At 41.0% G+C, this 24,327-nt stretch overlaps 3 protein-coding genes across 3 annotated transcripts; all 3 read right to left on the reverse strand.

Annotated features, from left to right (window-relative positions):
• Positions 1-407: 407 nt before the first annotated feature.
• On the reverse strand, positions 408-7,281 carry irbpl (interphotoreceptor retinoid-binding protein like). Its single transcript, XM_070545302.1, is given in 13 exon segments — positions 408-962; positions 964-1,458; positions 1,461-1,529; positions 2,697-2,744; positions 2,746-2,950; positions 2,952-3,066; positions 3,069-3,131; positions 3,134-4,028; positions 4,319-4,356; positions 4,452-4,521; positions 5,289-5,363; positions 6,665-6,829; positions 7,090-7,281. Coding segments are annotated over 13 exon segments (2,985 nt in total).
• Positions 7,282-10,094: 2,813 nt separating this feature from the next.
• Positions 10,095-13,780, reverse strand: gdf2 (growth differentiation factor 2). The gene is made up of 2 exons (XM_015963627.3): positions 13,274-13,780; positions 10,095-11,460 (listed from the first exon to the last, which is right to left on the reverse strand). Exons 1-2 carry the CDS (start codon positions 13,620-13,622, stop codon positions 10,553-10,555), a joined length of 1,257 nt encoding a protein of 418 aa, XP_015819113.1. The 5' UTR covers positions 13,623-13,780; the 3' UTR covers positions 10,095-10,552.
• Positions 13,781-16,836: 3,056 nt separating this feature from the next.
• Positions 16,837-20,281, reverse strand: LOC107388206 (growth/differentiation factor 10). The gene is made up of 3 exons (XM_015963626.3): positions 19,872-20,281; positions 17,269-18,152; positions 16,837-17,159 (listed from the first exon to the last, which is right to left on the reverse strand). The coding sequence occupies exons 1-3, from the start codon at positions 20,137-20,139 to the stop codon at positions 16,968-16,970; spliced, it is 1,344 nt and encodes a 447-aa protein (XP_015819112.1). The 5' UTR covers positions 20,140-20,281; the 3' UTR covers positions 16,837-16,967.
• Between the last annotated feature and the right edge of the window lie 4,046 nt (positions 20,282-24,327).

Genomic DNA, 24,327 nt, shown 5'->3' on the forward strand with positions numbered 1-24,327 from the left:
AAACATAAGGCCAAGACCAACAATTTAGTTTCAAAGAAAGACAATGAACTTGAAGGGCCAGTCAGTCACCTGACCTAAATCCCATAAAACATTTATGGAGAGAACTGTAGATTAAAATTCATAAAAGAGGCCAAAGATTTAAAGAGCGTTTGTGTGGAAGAGTGGGACAGAATCAGTCCTGAGCAACGCAAACGACTGGTCTCTCCATACAAGAGGAGTGTAGAAGCTGTAATCTTCTACAAACAATACAAAGTCTTAAATAAAGCGTATTCAATACATATTTTCTGTGTCATTTAACTTTATTATGACTCAGCTTATATTAAAATGTTCTGATGTCTTTGTATGAATTCAAGCTATCCTTTATCTGATAAAGAACCTCCAGTTGTTGGCTCTCCAATAATTACGGCTCAATTCATTGTGCGAACAAACACTTCGGCTGCTGGCCCAGTCGTATAACTTATCAGGATGTAAAGGTTTTTGGAGGATCCATATCTTTGGCCCTTTATGTGAGATGATGTGGTGACTTCAGTCAAAGTGTTTGTGGTGCGGTCTAAAATTGTGTAAAGATGTTGTAGAGGCTTAGCGTCAAAGAAATGGGTGCACAAGAGAGGAATTGCACTCCAATATCCACCGGTGTTGTACCTCATATCAATCACAAGGGAATCTGTGTTTGCAATCTTGTTCCAGATTAATTTTACGAGTTATGGCCCAATGGCTCTCACCAATTCAATGCCTGGCATCAGATCAAATCATAGATAGCCAATGTTACCGGGAAAAAGCTCAGTCTTAAACAAAGCATCGGTCATGTATCCAGCTTCTTCTACTGTGGGAATGTTGGGAACATTGTAAAACGATTCAGGTTCAACATCACAGTAGAAGACATGAAGGTGGTGGTCACCTGAACTCTCACCGAGATCTGCTGTCAACTGATATGCCAATGATTCAAAATCAACCACTGACATAATATAATCCCTTTGTATGTTTACTTAACAGCCTCTGACTAACATTTAGTGCCACTTCCTGAATTGCATAGTACTTCTCTAAGAGTTCCCCGACTGCTTCTATGATGGACCCAATGCCTATGTGGAACTTTACAATTTCATGCACATGGTCCATAGCTTCCTCTGCTAACACAATGGCTTCTGGGACCACACCTCCTTTTAGCCAGAATTCCCCATTGTTATCTATGAAATTTATGAAAGGGATGGTTATGGCAATTGCTGTCTTTTCTATTTGAAAGGTCTTTGAGTGCATGAGCTTACCAGAAGTAATTTCCCCAATGACAGTCCCACAATTTAAAGATTGTACCAAGTAAGCAAGCTCCTCTCCAGTGCTTGCAGTGGAGTAGCTGGTCAACGCTTAAACACCACAATTGGAGTCATAGGCAGGGCATGTAATTGTTGGCAGGGATTGATGTTCTGTTGTCCTGTTCTGAATTTGGTCATATCTGGTAAAAAAAAATGAAACTTCTGGGAACAGTCATGTAGATAAGATAGTAAGAGTTCCAAAGCATTAGAGGATCCACCAGTGTATAGCGTAGATCGATAATCAAATCAAATCAAACTTTATTTATGTAGCACTTAATCATACAATGAATGTAACTCAAAGTGCTTAACAAATTATAAAGGCCCCGCGTACCCACATTCCCTCCCATCCCCAGAATTTAAAAACAGTCTGATAATAAAAACCCCTTCACAACACTCATCCTCTGGCGCGCGCGCACACACACACACACACACACACACACACACACACACACACACACACACACACACACACACACACACACAGACACACACACACACACACACACACACACACACACACACACACACACACACACACACACACACATACACACACACACACACACACACGCACGCGCGCGCGCTCACTCGCACACACACACACACACACACACACACACACACACACACACACACACACACACACACACACATACACACACACACACACACATGGAAAAAGCACAATGGACTGAGTTCAGATGAACCAGACCAGCTAAGCCATCAGGGAAGCCATCCACCCCGACAGCAGCAGATCCACAGCAGGGAACCCACGGCAGGGAGGGCGGAGACCCCCCACCTCCACCTAGGCACACCTGGAAAGCACCCAGGCCACCACAGCCGACCACCGCCCCCGGGGCAGAGGGCTCCCACAGAGGAAACACTGGAAAAAGGTTAAATTAAGGTTAAAGTATAAAATAATAAGAGCTAAAATGAAAATTGTAATATAAAAAGTAATGTAGACATTAAAATAATGTCAATCATAAATCTATGGTTTAAAAAAATATGTATAAATAAATAAAAACTCTGTTTAAAAAAATACCATCCATCCATTTTCTGAACCCACTTGTCCACGTAGGGTCGCGGGGAGGCTGGTGCCTATCTCCAGCGGTCAATGGGCAATCAGGCGGGGTACATCCAGGACAGAGAGCCAGTCCATCGCAGAAAAAAGAATACATAAAATAAATACATAAATTGATGAATAAATAACCTAATTAATTAATTTATTTATTTATTGAAAAAGTGATAGTAATCAGTTAAAAGCTAAGGTAAAAAGATGGGTCTTGAGCCTGTTTCTAAAACATGAACGTTCTCTGCGGCTCTGAGGTCCCCTGGCAGCTCGTTCCAGCAGCGAGGACCGTAGTACTGGAAGGACGCTTCACCGTGAATATGAGTCCTGACTTTAGGGATGACAAGGTTATCAGTGTCTTTGAGGGGGTTCCCATACAGTTTGAGCTATGAGTTCCTCTAGTTTGGCCATTGCAGATGTCTCAGCTAATTTGTCAAAATGTAGATAATCAGTATTGCCTGGGAGAACTATCACTTTAAACACTGTATCGGTGTAAGCCTTTAATAATCCAAGATTGTCAGGTACGTTGTACAACTGAGGGTCCTCCTCTGCAGTGGTATCATTTTCTTGCACGTTTGATGATCAGTCATGGATCTTCAAAGACACTCTGGAGGTTCTGACTGAGTCTGACCACTAGATCCTCCTCAGATCCAACAGAAAACCAGTCCGTTGTTTGCAAATGTTGCAAACTTTTGGAATGGCATTCTTTACAGCAAGAAGCGATTTGGCTTTTCAAACAGCTTCCTTGGCCATTACACTTCCCAGCTCTGGCCTAACAAAGCTGGGTTAACAGATCTTGCCACAGGAACTGTTATACAGAAGCCTGTTTGAGCAATTCTAATCTTTAAGACTTTTACTGACCCACCGGCAGACCTTTCTCCAACTGTGATGGCCCTCTTGAGGTTTTTCAGAGTGTATGCTACTGTCTCAGCAGCTCCTACTGTACGTCTACTGGTCAGAACGATAACATCCTTCTTCTTTCCATATCATTTCCCTGTTATTGCTGTTATGGTCCACAGCTCCCTGGTTGTGTTTGAGGGCCTGTCATATATAGTGTCAATATGAATGAGAGGCTCAGGATCCATGATATATGAGATCACAAAAGGAACTCCAGAAAGTTCTCCAGCGGCACTGTACCTCAAATCAAAGATTAGAGAGGATGTCTGCGCAATTTGATTCCAGATGTTGTCCTGCAGCACAGCGGCCACCATTGTTACTGTCTTATCTCCAAAGATCCAGTCTATCCGTAAATATCCAGTGTTGTTTTCCAAGATGTCGACCCTAAAAGAGTTTCTCACCAGCAGGATCAGTTGTTCTTTAGGGAGCGATGACATTATCGGAGGCATGACCGGGATGAAATTGGGCTCATATGACACCGTCAGTCATGGACCATTCAAGGCTCCTTGTTCTCCAGCTGTGAGGACTGCTGCCAGTATCTTCCTGTTTCTAATCTGCAGGATTTCTTCACTGTTGATGGCTTGTTGGCTGGCTTCCTGCACCCCAAACAAATTTTCAGGAAGACAGTAGTTTTCTTGAAGAATCTTGACCATTTCTAAAACCAGAGCTGGCTGAAAGGATGGGTTGACAGATAAGAGAACAGAGGAGAAGCATCCCCAGCAGTGGTGGGGGATGTGTTGCCCCACCGTCAACATCTTCAGAAGAAGTGAAGCACACTGACATCCTTTTTTCCTACTCAGGGAAATTTTATTTATCTGTGTTGGGAGAGAAACAAAGAAAATGTCATTGTCATACTTTTTTGGGGGGGGGGGGGGGGGGGGGGGGGGGGCAGCAACATCCACATAAGATGTTTTTGTCCTTTAAACCTTTAATTGCTTTATGTTTACTGAGTCAGTCAGCACACAATAGCAGGCAGAATAATGTTTGAAAAAGGAATTACTCCTTAATTTGATGTTTGCATCATTTGCCAAAAGTCTTGAAGTACCCCCGCAATTAAACTCAGAGCTAGAATTGAATACGATTCTAGAGGACAAAAAAAAGGAAATCTCACTCCTTTACCTCCTCATTGTTTTTGGGCTAGAAAACTAATTTAAGGTGTATTTTGGTGTTCCAAGAACCTGGTGTGGTCGTGTCTGGATCGCTCCATGGGTGACGTAATAACAGTCTGAGGAAGTGCACCAAATCCTTCTTAAACACACATTCAGGATGAGATTTAGTTGGAAAATAAAAGCAGCAAGAATGTAGAAACAAGAGGCTTTACGGGAAGTTTTTGTTCTTTTTTCTTTTTAATCTGGGCTGATTTGTTCCTGATTTGTGACCTCCTGGGTTTTACTTTGACCTCTCTCTTAGCTCATTTGTTGAAGCAGTTCTGTGTGCTAACATTAGTATAGAGAAACGATTCATGACATTTTTCTTCTCGGGCAACATGTGACCAGCTTACCCCTCTTTCTAAATGGGGCTTAGCCTCTTAGTACAAATTCACTTAATGCAGCTTTAGACTATTCATCCAGTCCAGGGTCATGGGGGGCTGGTTCCTACATCAGCATGCATAAACTATCAGTAGTCCACAGTAATGTCTACAGGTAAAACTCAAACATTAGAATATGGTTCAAAAGTTCATTCATGCCACTAATTCAACTTAAAGGTGGAACTAATACGAGACAGACTCATTACACGCAAATCCAGATATTTCAGCCTTTGTTTGCTATAATTGTGATGATTATGGTCTTGCTGATTTCCACGCTATACGAGCTCAATGCTGGTTACCCCCTCATCACTTGTTTAGTGGACTCACCTGCCCCTTGGTAACCTATGTCTTCCTGGTTATCCATTTATGCTCCCTGTTTTCACTTGTCTTCTGTCAGATCATTGTACTGTAGTGTCTTCACCATGTTACGTTGCTCCTGTTTGTCTCATCCTACTTGCCGTTATTCACTGAAGCCAGTTTTTTATACCTGATCTGCTGTCTCTGTCTCCTGGTCCAGATCCACCACACATGGGTTCACCACCATCTCCACCTGAGCGTGGAGCTAAAGGTGGAGAAGTGTTGTCTAAGCTTGAATGATTTCGATTTCTAATCATGTTTGTATAGTCCAGGGGTGTCAAATATGCTGCCCGCGGGCCAGATCCGGCCCGCAAGCGGGTTAAATCCGGCCCGCAAGATGGTTGTGTAAACTTTATTTTCATACTTTACAATGTAGAGGGAAAATAAACTTATCTTTGTGAGCAAGTTTCCTCTGTAATGAGTATAAATAAAACAAAGCTGCGCTCAAGGCTCACACAAGAACTTGAATCCCATCCTGAAGTTGGCCGCCACTCAGGATGTGACTTGATATGGATGTGCTGGTGAAAGCCAAAAGATGTAAAGTAAAGTGAGTCAAATATACTTTAAGTGCTGCATGAAACTGATCTAGCCATGTGATCTGTAAGCTCTTTGAATCACTAAGGAATGTTTTTTTATTTGTTGATTTTTTTTTTCAAATTTTCAAATACACTTCAGGTGTTATACTTGTACTACACTGTCCTCAGGCTCCAGCCTTGTTTTATATTGATTGTATTAAAACAAAGAAAACAATCTGAAGTTTTTTTTTATTTACCGGTCCGGCCCACTTGGGACTAGATTTCCCTCAATGTGGCCCCTGAGCTAAAATGAGTTTGACACCCCTGGTATAGTCAAATCACTTTTATCTGGGGGCACATGACTTGGCAATTGCTATTTTTTGGGTATGAAGCAGAAAAGTTAGGGAGCCATAGGTATAGGGAGCCTAAGTCACGCCCATCTACTTCTGGACCATGATTCCCGGAAGAACGAAAAAATGAATGAAAGTCAATGGGGCAAAAACCGCTATTTTCTAATTTTGCTTGTTTTGTGCCATGGATGTCCGTGAATTTTAAAGACACATTTTGATACCAAGAACGCACTTCTTTTCAAACTGGGAAACGCTATTTTAAGTTTTGTGTGAAAATAAGTCCAGGACTACAAATGCGCTTCACGAAAGTGACGCCATCAAACCAAACACGAAGAAAACTGAGAGTAAAGGGCTTTAAGTTCAGCAAACTTCCTACAGGAGGAAAAAACCACCATAAATCTGGTCATTTGGTAGGTAGCAGCTACTTTGGGGAAAGGAGATTATGGAAAGGAGATCATGGTGATGGCTATTTGTAGTTTGTAGTCATGGTAATTACAAACTGTTACACTTTACTATTATTTCTTATTACTAATTATTTTTCACTTGTTAATAACAAAAGAAAAACAACTACATTCCATGTCAATACTTCATTAACCTTTTGTTGGCAGTGACAGAGGTCAAACGTTTCTGTAAGTCTTCACAAGGTTTTCAAACACTGTTGCTGGTATTTTGGTCCATTCCTCCATGCAGATCTCCTCTAGAGCGGTGATATTTTGGAGCTGTCGCTGGGCAACATGGACTTTCAACTCTCTCCAAAGATTTTCTATAAGGTTGAGATCTGGAGACTCAGTATTTAGCAGACCCTCCTTTTGCAGAAATAACAGCCTCTGAATACATCCTATAGCTTCCAAAGAGAGTCTGGATTCTGGCTGAAGGTATTTTGCACCATTCTTCTTTACAAAACATCTCTAGTTCATTTATGAGATGTTAATAATATTCAGGTCTGGGACTGAGATGGCCATTCCAGAACGTTCTGCCTGTTCCTCTGCATGAATGCTTTATTAGATGTTGAGCAGTGTTTAGGGTCGTTGTCTTGTTGACAGATCCAGCCCCGGTGCAGCTTCACCTTTGTCACTGATTCCTGGACATTGGTCTCCAGAATCTGCTGATATTGAGAGGAGTCCATGCATTCCTCAACTTTAACAAGATTTCCAGTCCCTGCACTGGTCACACAGCCCACAGCATGATGTGACCACCACCATGTTTTACTGTAGGTAGCAGGTGTTAATCTTGGAATGCTGTGTTCTTGTTCCTCCATGCATAACACCCCTTGTTATGCCCAGATAACTCAGTTCTAGTTTCATCAGCCCACAGCACCTCATTCCAGAATGAAGCTGCTTGTCCAGATGTGCTTTAGCAGACCTCAAGCAGCTCTGTTACTCCCGTGGGAGGAGAAAAGGCTTCCTCTGCATCACTGTCACACACAGCATCTCCTTGTGTAAAGTGCACCAAATAGTTGAACGGTGCACAGTGACTCCATCTGCAGCAAGATGATGTTGTAGGTCCTTGGTGCTGGTCTGTGGGTTCACTCTGACTGTTCTCACCATTCTTTGCTCTGAGATTTTCCTGGTCTGCCACTTGGAGCCTTAACTTGAACTGTGCCTGTGGTCTTCCATTTCCTCAATATGTTCCTAACTGTGGAAACAGACAGCTGAAATCTCTGAGACAGATTTCTGTCTCCTTCCCCTAAACCTTGATGGAGAACAATCTTTGTTTTCAGGTCATTGAGAGTTGTTCTGAGACCCCATTTTGCTGCTCTTCAGAGAATATTCAGAGGAGGAAACGTTACAATTGCCCACTTAAATACTCTTTGTCATGACTGGATTCACATGTGTATGGAGGACATTTTTATTGTAACAACCAACGATTTATACAGGACGGCTGCCCAAACTTTCATATCCCACTGTATTTAGGAATATTGTACATTTATGGGCCTTTAATACCTGGGAATATACAATATTTTGGAACAGTTAGGTCCTTTTTTAATAATCCAAGAGGGTACATCAATAGAAATCATTATGACCCTTGTGACCTTTAAATGCCAGTAAACCGCCCTTCTTCAAATCTCTTTTAAACCTTTGTTGATTTGTTTCACTCAATGTAATCTGTGCATATGTAATTTATTACTCCTAAAATTAAAACTAAAAAATGGAGATACTGATTTATATTCATACAGTACAAATCACAAACAAAATCCATCCATCCATCCATCCATCCATCAATCCATCCATCCATCCATCCATCCATCCATCCATCCATCCATCCATCCATCCATCCATCCATCCATCCATCCACTCATCCATCCATCCATCCATCCATCCATCCATCCATCCATCTATCCATCCATCCATCCATCCATCCATCCATCCATCCATCTATCCATCCATCCATCCATCCATCCATCCATCCACTTATCTGGAGACGAGTCGTGGGGGCAGCAGCCTATGCAAGAGGCCCACACTTCCCTCTCCAGCCACTTGGGCCAGCTCCTCAGGGGGAATCCCAAGGTGTTCCCTGGCAACCTGAGAGACATAGTCCAACATGTCCTGGGTCCTCCTTTAGGTCTCCTCCCGGTTGGACGTGCCCTGAAAACCTCACCAGAGAGGCATTCGCGCAAGCCACCTTGACTGGCTCCTTCTTCAAAATACAAAAGGCAGTTTCACATCTGGGCCAGCACAGAACAAGCTGAATAGTGTCTGTCCGGGTCCCACACTGGTAGAGTTTGTTCACACTTCTCTGGAATAGGAAAATCTCTGAGCATGTGGGCGGAGCAAAAGATGTGCGGAAAAGTCCGTGGTGTCTCCCTTAAACGGCAGCCGTGCAGCTCAAGGTTGCCTCTCTCTCTCTCTCTCTCTCTCTCTCTCTGTGTGTGTGTGTGTGTGTGTGCTCCTCACAGCAGTGAGACGGAGAGACAGAGAGCTGCAGCTTCAGTCAGAGGTGACATTTTTTCCCAGTTTCCAGAATGATAATGACTCGTGCATTGATTCGAGCAGACTGCCTTGGCATGAGGGCTGCAAACCCGACGGATTGAGCAAGGAAAATACAAGACTGCCTTGATGTGAACACTTTAAAAGCTTCCCAGTGAAAGCTTCCCAGTCTAGTCCATGCTGGCCCAGATGTGAAACGGCCAAAAAACTCACAAAATAATTTGTCTCCTCGTCTTCTCATGTCAAGCAAAAATAAACAATTATTAATAAAACAAATTTATTTAAATAATTTTCTGTACCAGAGTAATTCATTGTAGTAATTGTCTTTGAATGTTGATTTAAATAGTTGATCATATGTGTAATGGGAGTTCAATGATTTGGTTATATGCCATTATGACATTAGGTACCTATTCTATTCTATTCTATTCTATTCTATTCTATTCTATTCTATTCTATTCTATTCTATTCTATATACAATACATTTAGCATTGGCAAAAGTTAGATGAAATAGGGGAATGGGAGGGAGAACAGTGGCAGTCACTGGAGTCAAACGACCACCCCATAACCAGAGGGTTGCAGGTTCAAGCCCCACTCAATGTGTCACAGTTGTGTCCTTGGGCAAGACACTTAACCCTCCTTACCTGATTGTGTGGCAGCTTAGCCTCTGTCAGTGGGCCCTAGGAGAGCTGTGGCCACCATGTAGCCCATCGGTGTGTGAATGTGTGTGTACATGGGTAAATGACTGTTGTGTGGACTCTAGAAGTCGTATAAATAAAGGACATTTACCAGATAAAGAGACATCAGGCCTTCTTTGGACTTGAGATCTCTCAAAACAGCTAATCTTTTAAAAATGTTATAAAAAATCTGATCCAATGTGAAAAATAAAAGTTATAATGAGGATTTTAAAATCTGATCCCTTTCAGACATTGTACTGGTCCCATCAAGTGTCTGCCATTTCTTTTATGCCAGTGGATTCAGACCATTTCAATCAATCAATCAAAGCTACTTTAGTAATTGCAGAGGGAAATTAGTAATTCTCTTATCCAACAGGACAGCGTTTCCCAGGACTAGTGGGGTTAATCATGCAAAAACAAACCAAAAATAACAGAAAATGAAAGCATTACACAAAATTTACAAATGTACATATTTAGCACTTTATTTATATTATTGTCACATAATATATTATTAACAATTTTTATACATTTTCATAATAGAGAAAACAAGTAAACAATAAAAGTCAAAGGTAATTTAAAAGATGATTTTATACTCTCTGTGTGTCCAGGTACTACTTAGATCCATGACCCGGGGGTTTGGGACTTCGACTCTACCCTATTGAGTTAGATGTTTGCCATCTTGATCTGTTTGGAATCAAAGTTAGACAAGAACACAGAGCAGTAAAGCAACCATCAATACAGAAATGAATCGGACAAATTACAAATCAACAATTGTTTTTACTTGGTGGCTTTGTTAGAGATATTAAATAAATAATTATGAATCAAAAACTCATTAAGAGGATTTTAACTTTATGACCTTAAAAGTCTGCCATCTGTACTTTTAGTTGGCAGAAATGAGCTTCTACACATTTTTAACCAGGCTCTCTGACTACCTACAGCCACACTCGGCCACCTGCATCTCTTCATACAGGTATCTTATAGTGAGGCGTCCATTTTCCTGATACATGACTGTGATTGGGTCTAGTTTGATGGGGACGCAGCACGCCATGTTGGCCTTCTTGGGGTCTCTGAGGTTCATCAGAGCCTGGATGAGGGCATGCTTTGATGGAGTAGATTCATCGGTCAGTGGGTGGTAGCAAAGTCCTCGACACTCATAGGCATCGTACTCCGGAGGGGCCACAATCCAGCTGTCCCAGCCAATGTCTTTAAAGTTGACTTTGAGTGAGGTTCGGCGGCAGTATTCCATGGTTGCCTTCCTCTTTACCCTTCGTGATTGAGGACCTTCAGGAATATCGTTTGAATGTTGATTTTCTCTGCTCCAGCTGGCCTCTATGTGAAGGAGGGTTTCCTCCTCATGAAAGATCATCTCTTTAAGCTCCTTCTTTGTCTCCCTCCTCCTGCTACCAGCGTCATCAGAGAAGACTATTAAAGCAGCTGAGGCATTATCTCCAGCAGATCTGCTCATTTGTAAACAGCTGTGAGTCTCATTTACTTTATCAGAGGAGCTGCAGTCCATCGTATCCACCACTACATCAAAAACAGAAACACCCTGGCCTGACTTCATCCAGCTCTGGACTGCTGTGGTCACATCAAAGGATGACCAGGTGCTCTGCGGCACCAACAACTCCTTGCCATCCAGCAGATGTGTTAAATTGTTGCTACTGGCTCCATAGACTTTAACAGTGGCTTTGAAACTCTGGGAGGTGACCTTTGACCTGACATCAGGGAAGAAGAGGAGCTGGAGTTCAGCTGTGATAATTTTCTCATGGTTGGGAATGCTGACGTTGAACTCCAGCTGGTGTTTTGACCTTGTGCCATTAGACACAGATAGAATATCTGTTGAAGACAAAACAAAAAGATGAAATTCAGTTTGTGAAACGTGTGTTGTCGTTATCACAGCTGAAATGTTCTTGTTTGCAAATTATTTAGAGATATATATATAGATAGATAGATAGATAGATAGATAGATAGATAGATAGATAGATAGATAGATAGATAGATAGATGATAGATAGATAGATAGATAGATAGATAGATAGATAGATAGATAGATAGATAGATGATAGATGATAGATAGATAGATAGATAGATAGATAGATAGATAGATAGATAGATAGATAGATAGATAGATAGATAGATAGATAGATAGATAGATAGATAGATAGATAGATAGATGATAGATAATAGATAGATAGATAGATAGATAGATAGATAGATAGATAGATAGATAGATAGATAGATAGATAGATAGATAGATAGATTGATAGATAGATTGATAGATAGATAGATTGATAGATAGATAGATAGATAGATAGATAGATAGATAGATAGATAGATAGATAGATAGATAGATAGATAGATAGATAGATGATAGATAGATAGATAGATAGATAGATAGATAGATAGATAGATAGATAGATAGATAGATAGATAGATAGATAGATAGATAGATAGATAGATAGATAGATAGATAGATAGATAGATAGATAGATAGATAGATGATAGATAGATAGATAGATAGATAGATAGATAGATAGATAGATAGATAGATAGATAGATAGATAGATAGAGAGAGAGAGAGAGAGAGAGAGAGAGAGAGAGAGAGAGACTATTTTCTCAGAAGTATCTGCAGCTCTTAAAGGGTGAAGAACAACGTCACTTCCCAAATGAAACATTTGTATGACACATTTTTCATCAGTTTTGTGCCTTTCTCGCCATCTAGTGGTGCGGTGGAGGTGTTTCAGCATTTTATTAAAATGAATTGGATGAAAATATTTATGTAAATGGAGAAAATATGTGGTCCTGTGGAGTAAAGTAGGCAGACCTAAGAATGCTCCTAAACACTAAAACCTCCAAGTGCCAAACCCTGTTCTAGAAAGCCTCATAAACTGACACCATCTGAATGTTAGAAAAATGTCTCATAAACCACAAGATGGATTTTATTAAAGGTCTCAGAAAGGTTTTGCTGGGTGTACAGTCTCTCATTAACTGTGGGCATCAACCCAATTCAAGATGGCCACCATGGCTGATTAACTAACAAACCAGTTAGTAATCAAAGATGCCTTTACATGTAAAAATGACAGGTACAAACAACAATGTAATGGTTAAGAGACATTTATAACACAGTGAGAATGAACATCTGATTGATTGAAGAGCATCTCGCTCTCACGGTATCTGCCGGAAAAAAACTCTGACCCTCAAACACACACTCACACACACACACACACACACACACACACACACACACACACACACACACACACACACACACACACACACACACACACACACACACACACACACACACACACACACACACACTGTAACAATTCATTATACATACAATAAGTACATCACTGTTTTAATTCCTTCTTGTCACAAGGGAAGCACACATTTATTTAATCCTCCAATGTAAATTATATTTTGCCTTTTATTGACAGCTTTTATGACTTAATGTACAAAAATATGTAAATAAATATATATTTTCTACAGAAGGAGTCAAATTATCTTGTGATGTTATCTGCTCAGGACAAGCCAGGATACCTAGGCTCAAGAAATAAGTTATATTACAATCCATCATATTTATTAAAATACACAAATTACACCATCACTTTCCTTCAAACCTATCAAAAACATTTTTCTTTACGTACCCTGGACCATGAAGCTTCGTATGACATCAAACTGAGGGACCACCGATCTGTTCGAGGCGTATTTGTTGTACAGCTCAACCATGAACTGGGGGGGTGAGATCCTACTGCACTCCTGTGGAACATCTGACAGGTTGAGCTGCCTCAGAAAACCTTCCTTCATTGTCCCCAAGATGCTTTCCATTCTGGACTCAGCGTCCTCTTCCTCCAGAAGGTCCTCAGACAACTGTTGGTAGAATTTCTCCAGTTCCTTTTTCTGAACGTGGTTACTGAAAGGCTTACAGGTGCAGGAGTCACCACAAACCACCAGAGTCAAACACAGCTGGAACCAGACAGCTGATGAAGTCTTCATTTTGAGACGTCACAAAGCACCGAGTTAAGTTTACCTCCTGAAAACTGAATTTTTGGTGGTAAGATTTAAAAATGAAGATCCTAAGTGTACGAATCACAGCCCTGATGTCCGCTCCCATGCTCCAAGAGTAAACAGGGAGACTTGTGTCAACCAAAATAGTAGCTCGGTCATGCTTATCGCTGTCGTTGAAGCCTTTTTTAAGGCTTTGTTATCATTAGAAGACGGGTTGCTAATGAAGACACTGTAAACACTTGACAGCGATAATGAGGGAGACCCTGGAGAAAGTGGGGCATCTCACAAAAGTGTTTCCACATTCCCAGTTTAAGGGGGAAACTGAGGCCTCAAAGGCTCATTGACAAGATAGGATATTGGCTAGGAGATCCAACAGCATTTAGATAAAGCTCACTAACTAATAATAAATAAGGAAATCTGAGGGCAGGAACTTTAGCACTGAGGTGAAGAGCAACATGGAGCGTGTTACTGAACAGCTTTGTGGAGTTAAACATCATCAGACACTGAAACCAAAACAGTAATCAGCCTTTCAGATTTGTCCATCAGGACAAATGTGTGTGTGTGTGTGTGTGTGTGTGTGTGTGTGTGTGTGTTGTTGCAGTTTGGTCTAAAGTTTCAAGAAATTGACTCAGAAAACTGGTGTTCTAATGAAGACATGTGAGGTCCCGGATAGATGATTAGTTAGCTGGACTGTACCTTGCATTCCTTTAGCTAATATGTTCCCAGGATTCCAGCCAATCCCAGAATTTAATTTCCCACTCATACAGCCAGGTACCTGCTGGGGTTCATAAAATGTGGGTCTTTCAGGCTCTTGTGGGGTTAGTCAGTGATGAAAGGAAACAAAAACAGCAAATAGTTGAGGTAAACATTAAAAAAACAAAGAGAAATGAGGAGAGAAAGCTGCAGAGAAACTCTGGTCACTGTTTCACTTGGCCTGTGTGGCAGCTTTTCTAGGAATTTCGAGCCAAAAGTTTCACACCCGGATATAAAATGTTATCAAATCAGCACTTAATTTAGGAAATCTATTTATTTATTTTTGTCTAAAGATGTGGTTAACTTGTTTAATCAATCAATTGGCAGTGGTCTCTTGTATGAATGCCTTGTAAGTCATACTCTGGGGAAAAAAGCACTGGTGTGCCTGTTTCAGGAAATCACAGTGAGCCACATCAGAGGAGGAAGTAGCTCCAGATGACAGGATTTGGAGTCTTATTTCAAGCACGTTGAATTGCCTCTGTGTATGAAAATTGCTATGTAAATAAAGCTGCCTTGTCTTATTTTCAACATCTTGCCACTGATTGGATAACAGCACTCAGACTTTACCACCCGACTCTTTACTCTGCAACGTTGATGTTTTATCTCCACAAATAGCACAAGCTGGAAGGCTGTTGTGTGGTAGAGTTGCTAATGCTAACGGTTAGCTTCTACTAGCTGAGAGGTTTGTTGCTGTTCCTGCACGCTAAACCAACAACAGCCTTTCCCGTCGAGCGTAAGGATGGGTGAGTCCAGGAATGTTAGGTGACAGTGTGACGTAGATCTGTCAGGCTTTTCTAATCCTAGAGTTTCACTTTATATCAGAAGCTAATGCAGGAGATAGGTGTAGGAGGCTATTTTCATGTTCAGCCTGCATGAAAAACTCTGATTGACCGACTCTAATCAGGAATAATTATGACAATGTATTATTTTCAGTTAACCACACCTTTAACACAGTGCTTGAAGTGGAAAAAAAGTGCCGGTACTCCCCTTAGGAAAATGTTGCTGGTGTGTGTGTGTGTAAGGTGGAAACTTTACTACTTTGTGTAGATAGATAGATAGATAGATAGATAGATAGATAGATAGATAGATAGATAGATAGATAGATAGATAGATAGATAGATAGATAGATAGATAGATAGATAGATAGATAGATAGATAGATAGATAGATAGATAGATAGATGGCCAGCCTGTTAATTAGGCTTGTGTCAAAAATAACTTACTCAGTGTTAAAGTTTGTTCATTTAAAACATGACTTTCAGATGCAAAACGGTCAAGTATTTGTCATTTATTTCAAAAATATCATTTCAGCTTTATTATTACATTTTGTTCCCATTAAAACTTTTCAACAGCCGTGTTTATATGTACAATTCAGCTGTTCTTTCTGACCATATTGAGCAAAAACATGTCATTACAGCTTATGTTCACATACTCATTAGTGGATTCATTTGTGGAAGTTTTTACTTCAATTATATGGTTATTACTGTACACATCACTAATTATACATGTCTGTCAGAGAGCCCATGTTTATGAAGAGTAAACTCCACAGCAGCCATGTTTGCTTCATTCCACATTCTGGATTTCCTCCAAATATGACCAAATGCCCAGTAGGTGGCAGCAGTGCATTGGTTCTACCCTATGCTGTAATAGTCCTACTGCTTGGCATTCTTGAACCTTCAACATAAAATCAAATGCAAGCTTTTGAGAGAATGTATGAGCAAACTACTGCTAATGTTTTGGTTGAACTTCAAGGAACAAAGACAATGGTGATGATTGGAGCATCGCTTGGTTGGTGTCACACTAAAACTTGACGAAAAGTCAACAAAGCGTGTCTACCAGGGTGGATACCATCAGCTTGACCAACCTTGAGATCTGGAAATGACAGAAAATAGAAAAAAAATGTCGAAATCCAGTTCAAACAACTAATTTGACGAACCATTTGATCCTTTCCTGAGGAGTCTGAGCGGATTCATTAAGCAGGTCCGTGTACATTTTGACCAAGGAAAACCGTTATTACCCTTCTCAGATGAAATGCGTAATAATCCTTTTTAAGCATTGTTTAATAAAAAAATTAAGACAAAAGCGTTTCATGCCTGTTTGCCTGAAGACTACTGGAGGCAGGCACCAGCCCCCCATGAGCCTGCATGGACAAGCAGGTATAGAAAACGGATGGATGGCTTTTCGTATCAATCTAAGGTGTGTGATCTCCCAGCTGGAGTTCTGTTTTGAATCTTCAACGTCCAGCCGGTCAACACAAAGAACTGCAAACACACGTTTGCTTAGGTGAACGTCCTGAGACTCTTTGAAAGAAGGCAGAAAATGAGTGAAAACAGATCGGATAATACAAGTCGACTATACAATCTGTTAGAAAAGCTTAAGGCAACCGGACATGTCATAAACGAAAACAAGTCAAAAGTTCAGAATAAACCTGTTCAGACTTTCTCAGTCGGTTCTCAGTGTGTCTCGCCACACCTCTTCCTCCCCTGACATGTGCCTCCATGCTGCTTCATGCTCCTCCTGAGTCTACATAACTGGTCATCCTCATTGTCTCTACTAGTCCGTTTCCGGCGGCTTGCACAGCCCTACCGACAAGCGCATGAGTCAACAGACATTCCAGGGTAGACCTTCAGCATCAGGTTCCTGTCTGGATCCAGAAAGAGAACACTGAGGGGGCTCATCTTGTCAGGAACACAGCACGGTTCTGGGACACCAGGGACGATACCAACAGCTCTGACGATGCTCTGGATGGTGGCGTGATTGGAGGGTTGCGCCACCTGAAGGAGTGGAGAGAAAGCGATTTTTAGCACAAATATCAATATCTAGCTTTTATATGTTCAAAAATAATTAAAAATATTAAAATATACTATAATATGGAAGGCTCACTTTGGGAATGGGGAATCCACAGGTTCCGGAGCAGTAGTATGCCTCAAAAGACTTTGGTGCCAACACCCATTCGCTCCAGCCAATGTCTGCAAAGTCCACCCTGAGGTAGCGTCTAGAGCAAACCCTGGGTTCGCTCCACTGTCTCCTTCGGGCCTTTTTCATTGTCCTCTCGTCAAAGCTCAGAACTTTGGGCTTACTCGTGCCCTCGCCACTCAGCTGGCCACGTGTCCTCCCGGTTTTCACTGCAGCTTTAGTTTTATCTGGGAAGTATGTGTTCTGCCACAGTTCATGGTTTTTCAGGGTGCTGAAGTGAATCTCTGGGATGTCATTGGTTTGGATCTGGAGGTGGAGTTCCCTCCGGATCCTTGAAGATGCAGAAGAGGTAGAAATGTCCTCCCCAACAGGGAATGGTCCGTACCTCTGGAGTGACATGGCGACACTGTTTGGCTCGTCTATAGCTTGATCATCAGCGTATACCAAGATGTACGGCAGGCTTTCTGCAGAGAGGCGTTCTTTGCTGAGAAGGCCCTTTTGCTGCACCTGTGAAGCTTCAAACCCTGGATCAAACTCCGCCATGATCACAAGCTGTTTCCCAGTCCTGGCCTGTTTAACCACTGATGTTACATCCCTGGTTTGCCAAGAACTTTTCTTGAAATGTGCAAGGGTTATGTTTCCAAAAGCAGAGTTTGTGGAGGATCCATAGAAAATAATCTGTGAGGTATGCCGGAGACCACTGGCGAGGTGGTGAGGTCTTCGGAAACGCCACTGTCTCTGGTGGTGGCGGGGCCGTTTGTAGAGAAAGTGGAAAGAGGCAGAGAGCACAATCTCAGAGCTTTGGATGGAGGACAGGTTGAACTGAAAAAGCTCTTTTCCGTGTAAGACTCCTGAAAGGAATCACAGGATACATCAAAATAAACAAAAACATGTACGTGTGGAATTCCTGGATGAAAACAGACACCATCTTCTCTTTGGTGTTTTCCTGAATGTCACTTAAAACACCTACCTGTTGTCACTTTCCACGCATATTTTGTTGAGCAGTTGCTAAAATGCAAGAATGACCATCAGGTTTGAATGAAATCAAAAACTGCATCCCAAAGATGTCAGGCACAATCTGTTGCTCAACACATTTGATCACAGCAGCATGGAAAACATTAGGCGCTGCACGGTTAAGTGCCCGGCTCATGCATGACTTAAAAACCTCATCCCTGATAGCTATACTCTTGAAGTTCAGCCTCGTCTCCTGCACTTCCACCACAGCCTGAAAGACAAACACCGGGCCGGTCTAGAAGGTCTCCTTCTCTCTCTGTCAGGCATATGGAAGTACTTAATGGAGAACGAGCTCCTCTGATGCGTTTTCTGCAGTGCAGCCGGTGTCTGGCTGTGATAATAGGCGCTTGTCTTTGTCTAACACCTAGGCTGTTACAGCTACTGGGGAGCTAACAGTGTTGGACTCTTTAGCTTTTATAATCACAACACTGACAGAGAGCACCGAGGTGAAGATGTTCAGCCCAAAGGGAAGCACCGTCTGTCTTGTGGCTGACGCTACACCTGCACTCAAAAATACAGAGCTGGCTTTATGTTCAGCATTATTCCCACTGTAAGAGTTAGATCTGAAACTACAGTATTTACAAGGTGGGGATTCAAATAAAACATAAAAAGTAAGATATTGTAAGCCATATTCTGCATTTTAAGAGTTAGATTAATCACATTTAGCATTTTAACAGCAACAGTTAGCCACATTCAGCAATTCGCTCCACTGTGGATCTAGGTTCTCTCTGTGTATTTATTAATGAGCCATACACACAAACTCACACAATCATATTTAACATGTTAACAGTATCCTTTTATGCTGTATTTGCATGTTAGAAGCTACGTTTGGTCACATTTTGCTTCTTGTGACAATCAAAATGGGGTGTGACATTTTTAAAGTATCCTCTTTACACCATTTATTCAGGAATTTTTTATGTCATGCCTAAAAAACATAATTAAAAAAAAGTCTAAATTAATATTTACTACCAAATATGGATGGGATGGAAGGATCGGGGTTTTCTCTGTATATTAATACATGATCTGCAGTAAAACCAACTCACACAAGCTAACCGTCAAAGACACTATGGGATGTAAGGTAGGAGATCCTTTTATCTCACACTTTGTCCTGAATCAGACCGCTTTACCTGTTATCTAAATATTTAAATGAAAACACCACGTTTTTATTTGTTTAAATCTGAATTCATATTTAGTTTAGCTTGTACATGTCATTCTTAAGGTGGGGGTTTTAAATATTTTAATACTACATACTTAATGCTTAAATAGCTGCTAAATTTTAAATATCATTTGGTGCATCTCGCACAAAAAACAAACATGAAGCACCGGAAGAATGGTCCACTTTTGCTGAAAAGATTCAAATCATGAATGAATGTTTGCAACTTTTCAGATCTGAAGTTTAAACATGCAGATGCATCATTTTATCTGTTCATTCCTGAACTGAATCAATAAAATGTTCGACTTGCTCATCGTGTCATCCCAGCACATCTGGTTACTAACAAATGAGGCTGCTGACTGGACGCAGTGGTTCCAGTCAGTCCAGTAGAATATGAACTCACTCGGGACAGCTTTGAAGCTCCTCACGGTGTTTCCCTGCATCCGGCTCTGCGGTTCTTTACTGTACCTCTCATATACTTTAAACATGTTGACGGAGACCACGTCCCGGCTCGCGCTCTCGTGCGCAAGGACGCGCTGATCCACAGCCGGCTGCGCCTCAGCACCACCTTGACGCACGGCTCCGACGTCGTAACCTTCAGGTGCGAGGCGAGCCCAGCCGCACTGAAGCAACAACAGCAGACATAGGATGTGATGAAGCAGGCCCGGCATGGTTGGTGACCTGGAGTTGAAGTCCAGCCAAAAGGAAACAGGAGAAACTAAAAAATACAACTAACAAAACAAACGAGACGCTTCCTGTACTGCACGTTGGTGCTTCCAAAAGACTGGGTCTAGGTCGGTCCACAGCAGCTTCTACAATGGGAGGAGAGTCCGATCAGACTGCTGGATGACTGATGGTGACGCTTCAGAGCGCACAGCCAACGGGAGGCAGGCGGTTACTCTAAGCATCGACCTGCTGCGGAGTCTGGAGCTTCTCGGCACAGGAACATTTATTCAACTTATGTGGCTCCAACATTTAGATCATGTCTCCAACAAGTTCTAAAACTGTTTCAAACTTCACAATACATCACATAAATATAAAATATAAATATGAAAAAAGCATAAATTGAGCTAATTTAGGTGGTTTATTTTCCTTAAATATTGTGGCACTTTAATTATAAGTATCTGAGGTGACAATGTGGATTGATGCTGCATCGTGCTGCGTTGGTGCTTGGCTTCTCTCGCTTTCTGCATGTGTATTTACCTGTACTTTGTGATAATTAGTTTTCATTTTACTTTTATCTAAGAGCACCAGGCTAAAGCCTAAAGTTGACAGATCATTTGCTGCTGTGGCCCCAGACTCTGGAGCTCTCTCCCTCTGAGCCTGAGATCAGTGGACTCAGTGAACTCCTTTAAAAAACAGCTGAAGACTCACTTGTTCAAGCTGGTTTTGGTGTGACCTTCATCACCACCCTCCACTTCTTCCGCCTTTGCCCGCGATCCACTGATTTCCTTCTTTCCTATTCATTTTCTCTCTCCCTTTCCTTACAATATTATTTTTGAATCACAAATTATCTTATTTTTTCTTATTTTAAACATATTTTTAATCATTTTTTGCACTATTTTTCATACTTAAATAAAAAAAATTGTGAAGGGCCTCATGATTTTTATCTTGAAATGCACATTCTATTCTATTCTATTCTATTCTATTCTATTCTATTCTATTCTATTCTATTCATTTATCCAACCAGATACGTTGATTGAGAACTCTCTCATTTAAAACAACGATCTGGCCAAGAGACGGCAGCAACAGACACATAGTTAGCTTTACATCAAAGAAAAACTGGTAAGATAAAAATATATACAAGACAAAAATAAGATAAAGCAATTAGACATAAAGACAAAGGACTGTTCTCATATATAATATGTACAAGCAATCAAAACAAACCTAAAACAAATTTTAAGTACTCAGAAGCACATTCATCTGAAACTACTGATTGCAATGACTTATTGAAGGTAGATAATGGAATGTAGGTAGTGAGCTTCAGTGATTTTTGCAGCTCATTCCAGTCGTTGGAAGCAGCAAACTGGAATGACGAGCGGCTAAAAGAGGTGCAAGCTTTGGGAATTACCATAGAGATTAAGTTACTGGAATGTAAATTGTGTTGGTTGTTGGAAGTGATGAGTAATGGGTGGAGATATGTTCTACCAATAATTGTTTTGTATTCAAACCGATACCAATTTAACATCCTGTGGGAATGGAGTGATGGCCAGTTAATGAGTGAGTACATATCGTAATGATGAGTAGTGAAAGGGACACCAATAACCAAGCGGATTGCCGAGTGATGAATGACTTGAAGTTTATGAAGAAGTCTTTTGGAAGCAGTCCTATAAATGTCACCGTAATCTAAGATGGGAAGGATTGTCATTTTGACCAAGGTTGCTTTGCAGAAGGAGTAAAGGATGACCTGCTGGGGTAAAGAAACCCAGTTCTTGACATGACTTTAGAAAGTAATTAATTAATATTGATTTTCTAATGAACGTGTGATGTCAAGCCCGATACCCAGATACTTATAGGCACTGACAAGTTGTAGTTCTGTACCATCCAGGGAAACAATACTAGGGTAAAAAGTTGATTGCGGTAAGTTACGGTTGAAGATCATGAACTTTGTTTTACTTGTGTTTGAAGATGAAGGTTGGAGAAGGTGTGTTGAAGACAATTAAAGTTGTGCTGCAAGGAGGACAAAGCTGCTGCAAGGAGGACAAAGTTGCATTCAAGGAAGAACTGCATGCATATAAAATGGTTTCATCCGCATATAAATGTATACGAGAACTGTCAACAGTATGAACAATGTTATTAATGTAGATTTTGAATAAGGTTGGGCCTAGTATTGACCCTTGAGGAATGCCCATAGATAGAGGTAGATGAGCAGATTGGTCTACAGAGTCAACAAACTCAGCCACTCTATAATACTTATTCTCAAGGGCACATATGATGTCATTTAGCACTTTAAGTGTTGCAGAGACACATCCATGACCAGCTCTAAAGACGGAGTGTATGGGGTAATAATACTGCTGGATTCAAAGATAGTGAGTTAGTGGTTTGTTGACTAACTTTTCAATGAGAAAACTTTTCAAAGAGATAGGCATAACAGCTTAGGTCCAAATGATCTCCCCCTTTAAAAGTGGAGTAGCAGGTGCAAATTTCCATTCCTGCAGAAATGCACCAGTTTGTATGGACAGATTAAATAGATGGGTAATAGGTACAGCAACAACACGTGCTGCTATTTTCAGAAAGAAAGGGTCAAGAGTATCCAGTCTGGCTGATTTATGAGGATCTAACCAGAGTAAATCATCAAGTACCTCATTTATATGAAACAGTTTAATGGAGAAACAGGAACTGGTTGTGGAGAGGGAATCATTGCATATATTCTATTCTATTCTATTCGAATGTGCAAAACTTCTGTTTTTGTTCAACCAACCACATTTAGTGTTAATATGTTGTTGTGTATGTGCTGCAATTCATTAGATTGCAAAGGAGCTCTGGGTTGTGGTGAAAGGACCCAAAAGCAGGTTAACTGGAGGTGTTTTCAAGAACAAGCTGGATTCTTTAATTATTTAACCAAAGCAAACAGTCGCCATGGCAACATGAACAGTGTCTGACAATGGTTGGAGGGAAACAAGAGGTAGAAACACAGGAAAACGGATTAGATCATTCAACACCTGGTCTAATCTCTAAAAAACAGTCATGCGGTGAGAGAGTATTGTGGCATACTCAGCTTTGTTTGATAAAAATCAGCAGTGTCGAGAGCTTCCTTTTGATGGCAAGTAAAGCTTCTTCTTAAATGCTGTTTTATCTTATTGATCTCTGATTTGTGAGATAATGTGAGACACACAACATCTCAAGCAGGATTTATAAACACCAGCTGGGGAGTTTAAAAGAGCTGACAATGTTTATTAGTTCCATTCAAACTGTTTCCTCTGAAACCCTCAGCTGTGAATATTGTGGCATTTTGACACACTTTAACTCTATGACTAGTAATGATGCTGATAACTCATGACTTGGTACAATCGAATAGATAGCCTCTTGCTGAGTATATACATATATATATATGTATATAAACCAAAGCAGCTAACTTCTGGTTACTGGTTTGGCAGAGGTTTCCCGTGAGACAAGGGTCTTCTGCCTTCCTGGGTCACACAGCCATTAAAATAGCTCAGGTCTAAAGGGGATCACAAGGTGCTCTTTGACACCACTGTGTCCTACATCAGAGATAAAAGACAGTGTTGGGACCAGGATCCTCTTCAAGGCAAAAAGAGTGTCTTGTTCGGAGTCCAGATAGCATCAGTCTCCTCCCAAGGAGTGATCAGGACCTGTTATCACTCAGCAAGAGGCTATCTATTCGATTGTAATAGGATAAGAAAAACAAATGTTGCTCTTGTGATGTTTCTTTTGATGATTTTCTGCATTTGTTTGCGGTTTCGAAATAAACTGACAAGATTTAAGAGGCTTTATCAAGTCAGAAGGACCGTCACTTCCCCAGAACAAAACCAAAGCATTATTCACTGAATCAGACACTGTAAGACCCACAATTGTTGGAATAAAAAGGGCTTTCTGCCAGAAATTAGGCTAAACGTTGCCAAGGCTGGATTACCAGTCAGCCTCTGAGGATTTGGTGCCCTGAAAGTAGCTTGATGTTATAAAAGTGTAAAGGAAAATTCTGAAGGATGAGGTCAGTGAAGATGAATGTGAGTTGATATCAGAGACTCAGATCCTGTCTACGACCAACTGCTGGGATGTGGTTATTTAAACAAATAATCACTGATCTTTACCTGGTGGTTTTAGGTGCTTAAATTGAAGGATGTCAGTGAACAGCCCTATGGTTCAGGCCTAATAACGGTGGATGGACCTGAGAGTTA

Source organism: Nothobranchius furzeri, chromosome 16 (assembly GCF_043380555.1).
Source record: "Nothobranchius furzeri strain GRZ-AD chromosome 16, NfurGRZ-RIMD1, whole genome shotgun sequence".
Lineage (NCBI taxonomy): Eukaryota > Metazoa > Chordata > Actinopteri > Cyprinodontiformes > Nothobranchiidae > Nothobranchius > Nothobranchius furzeri.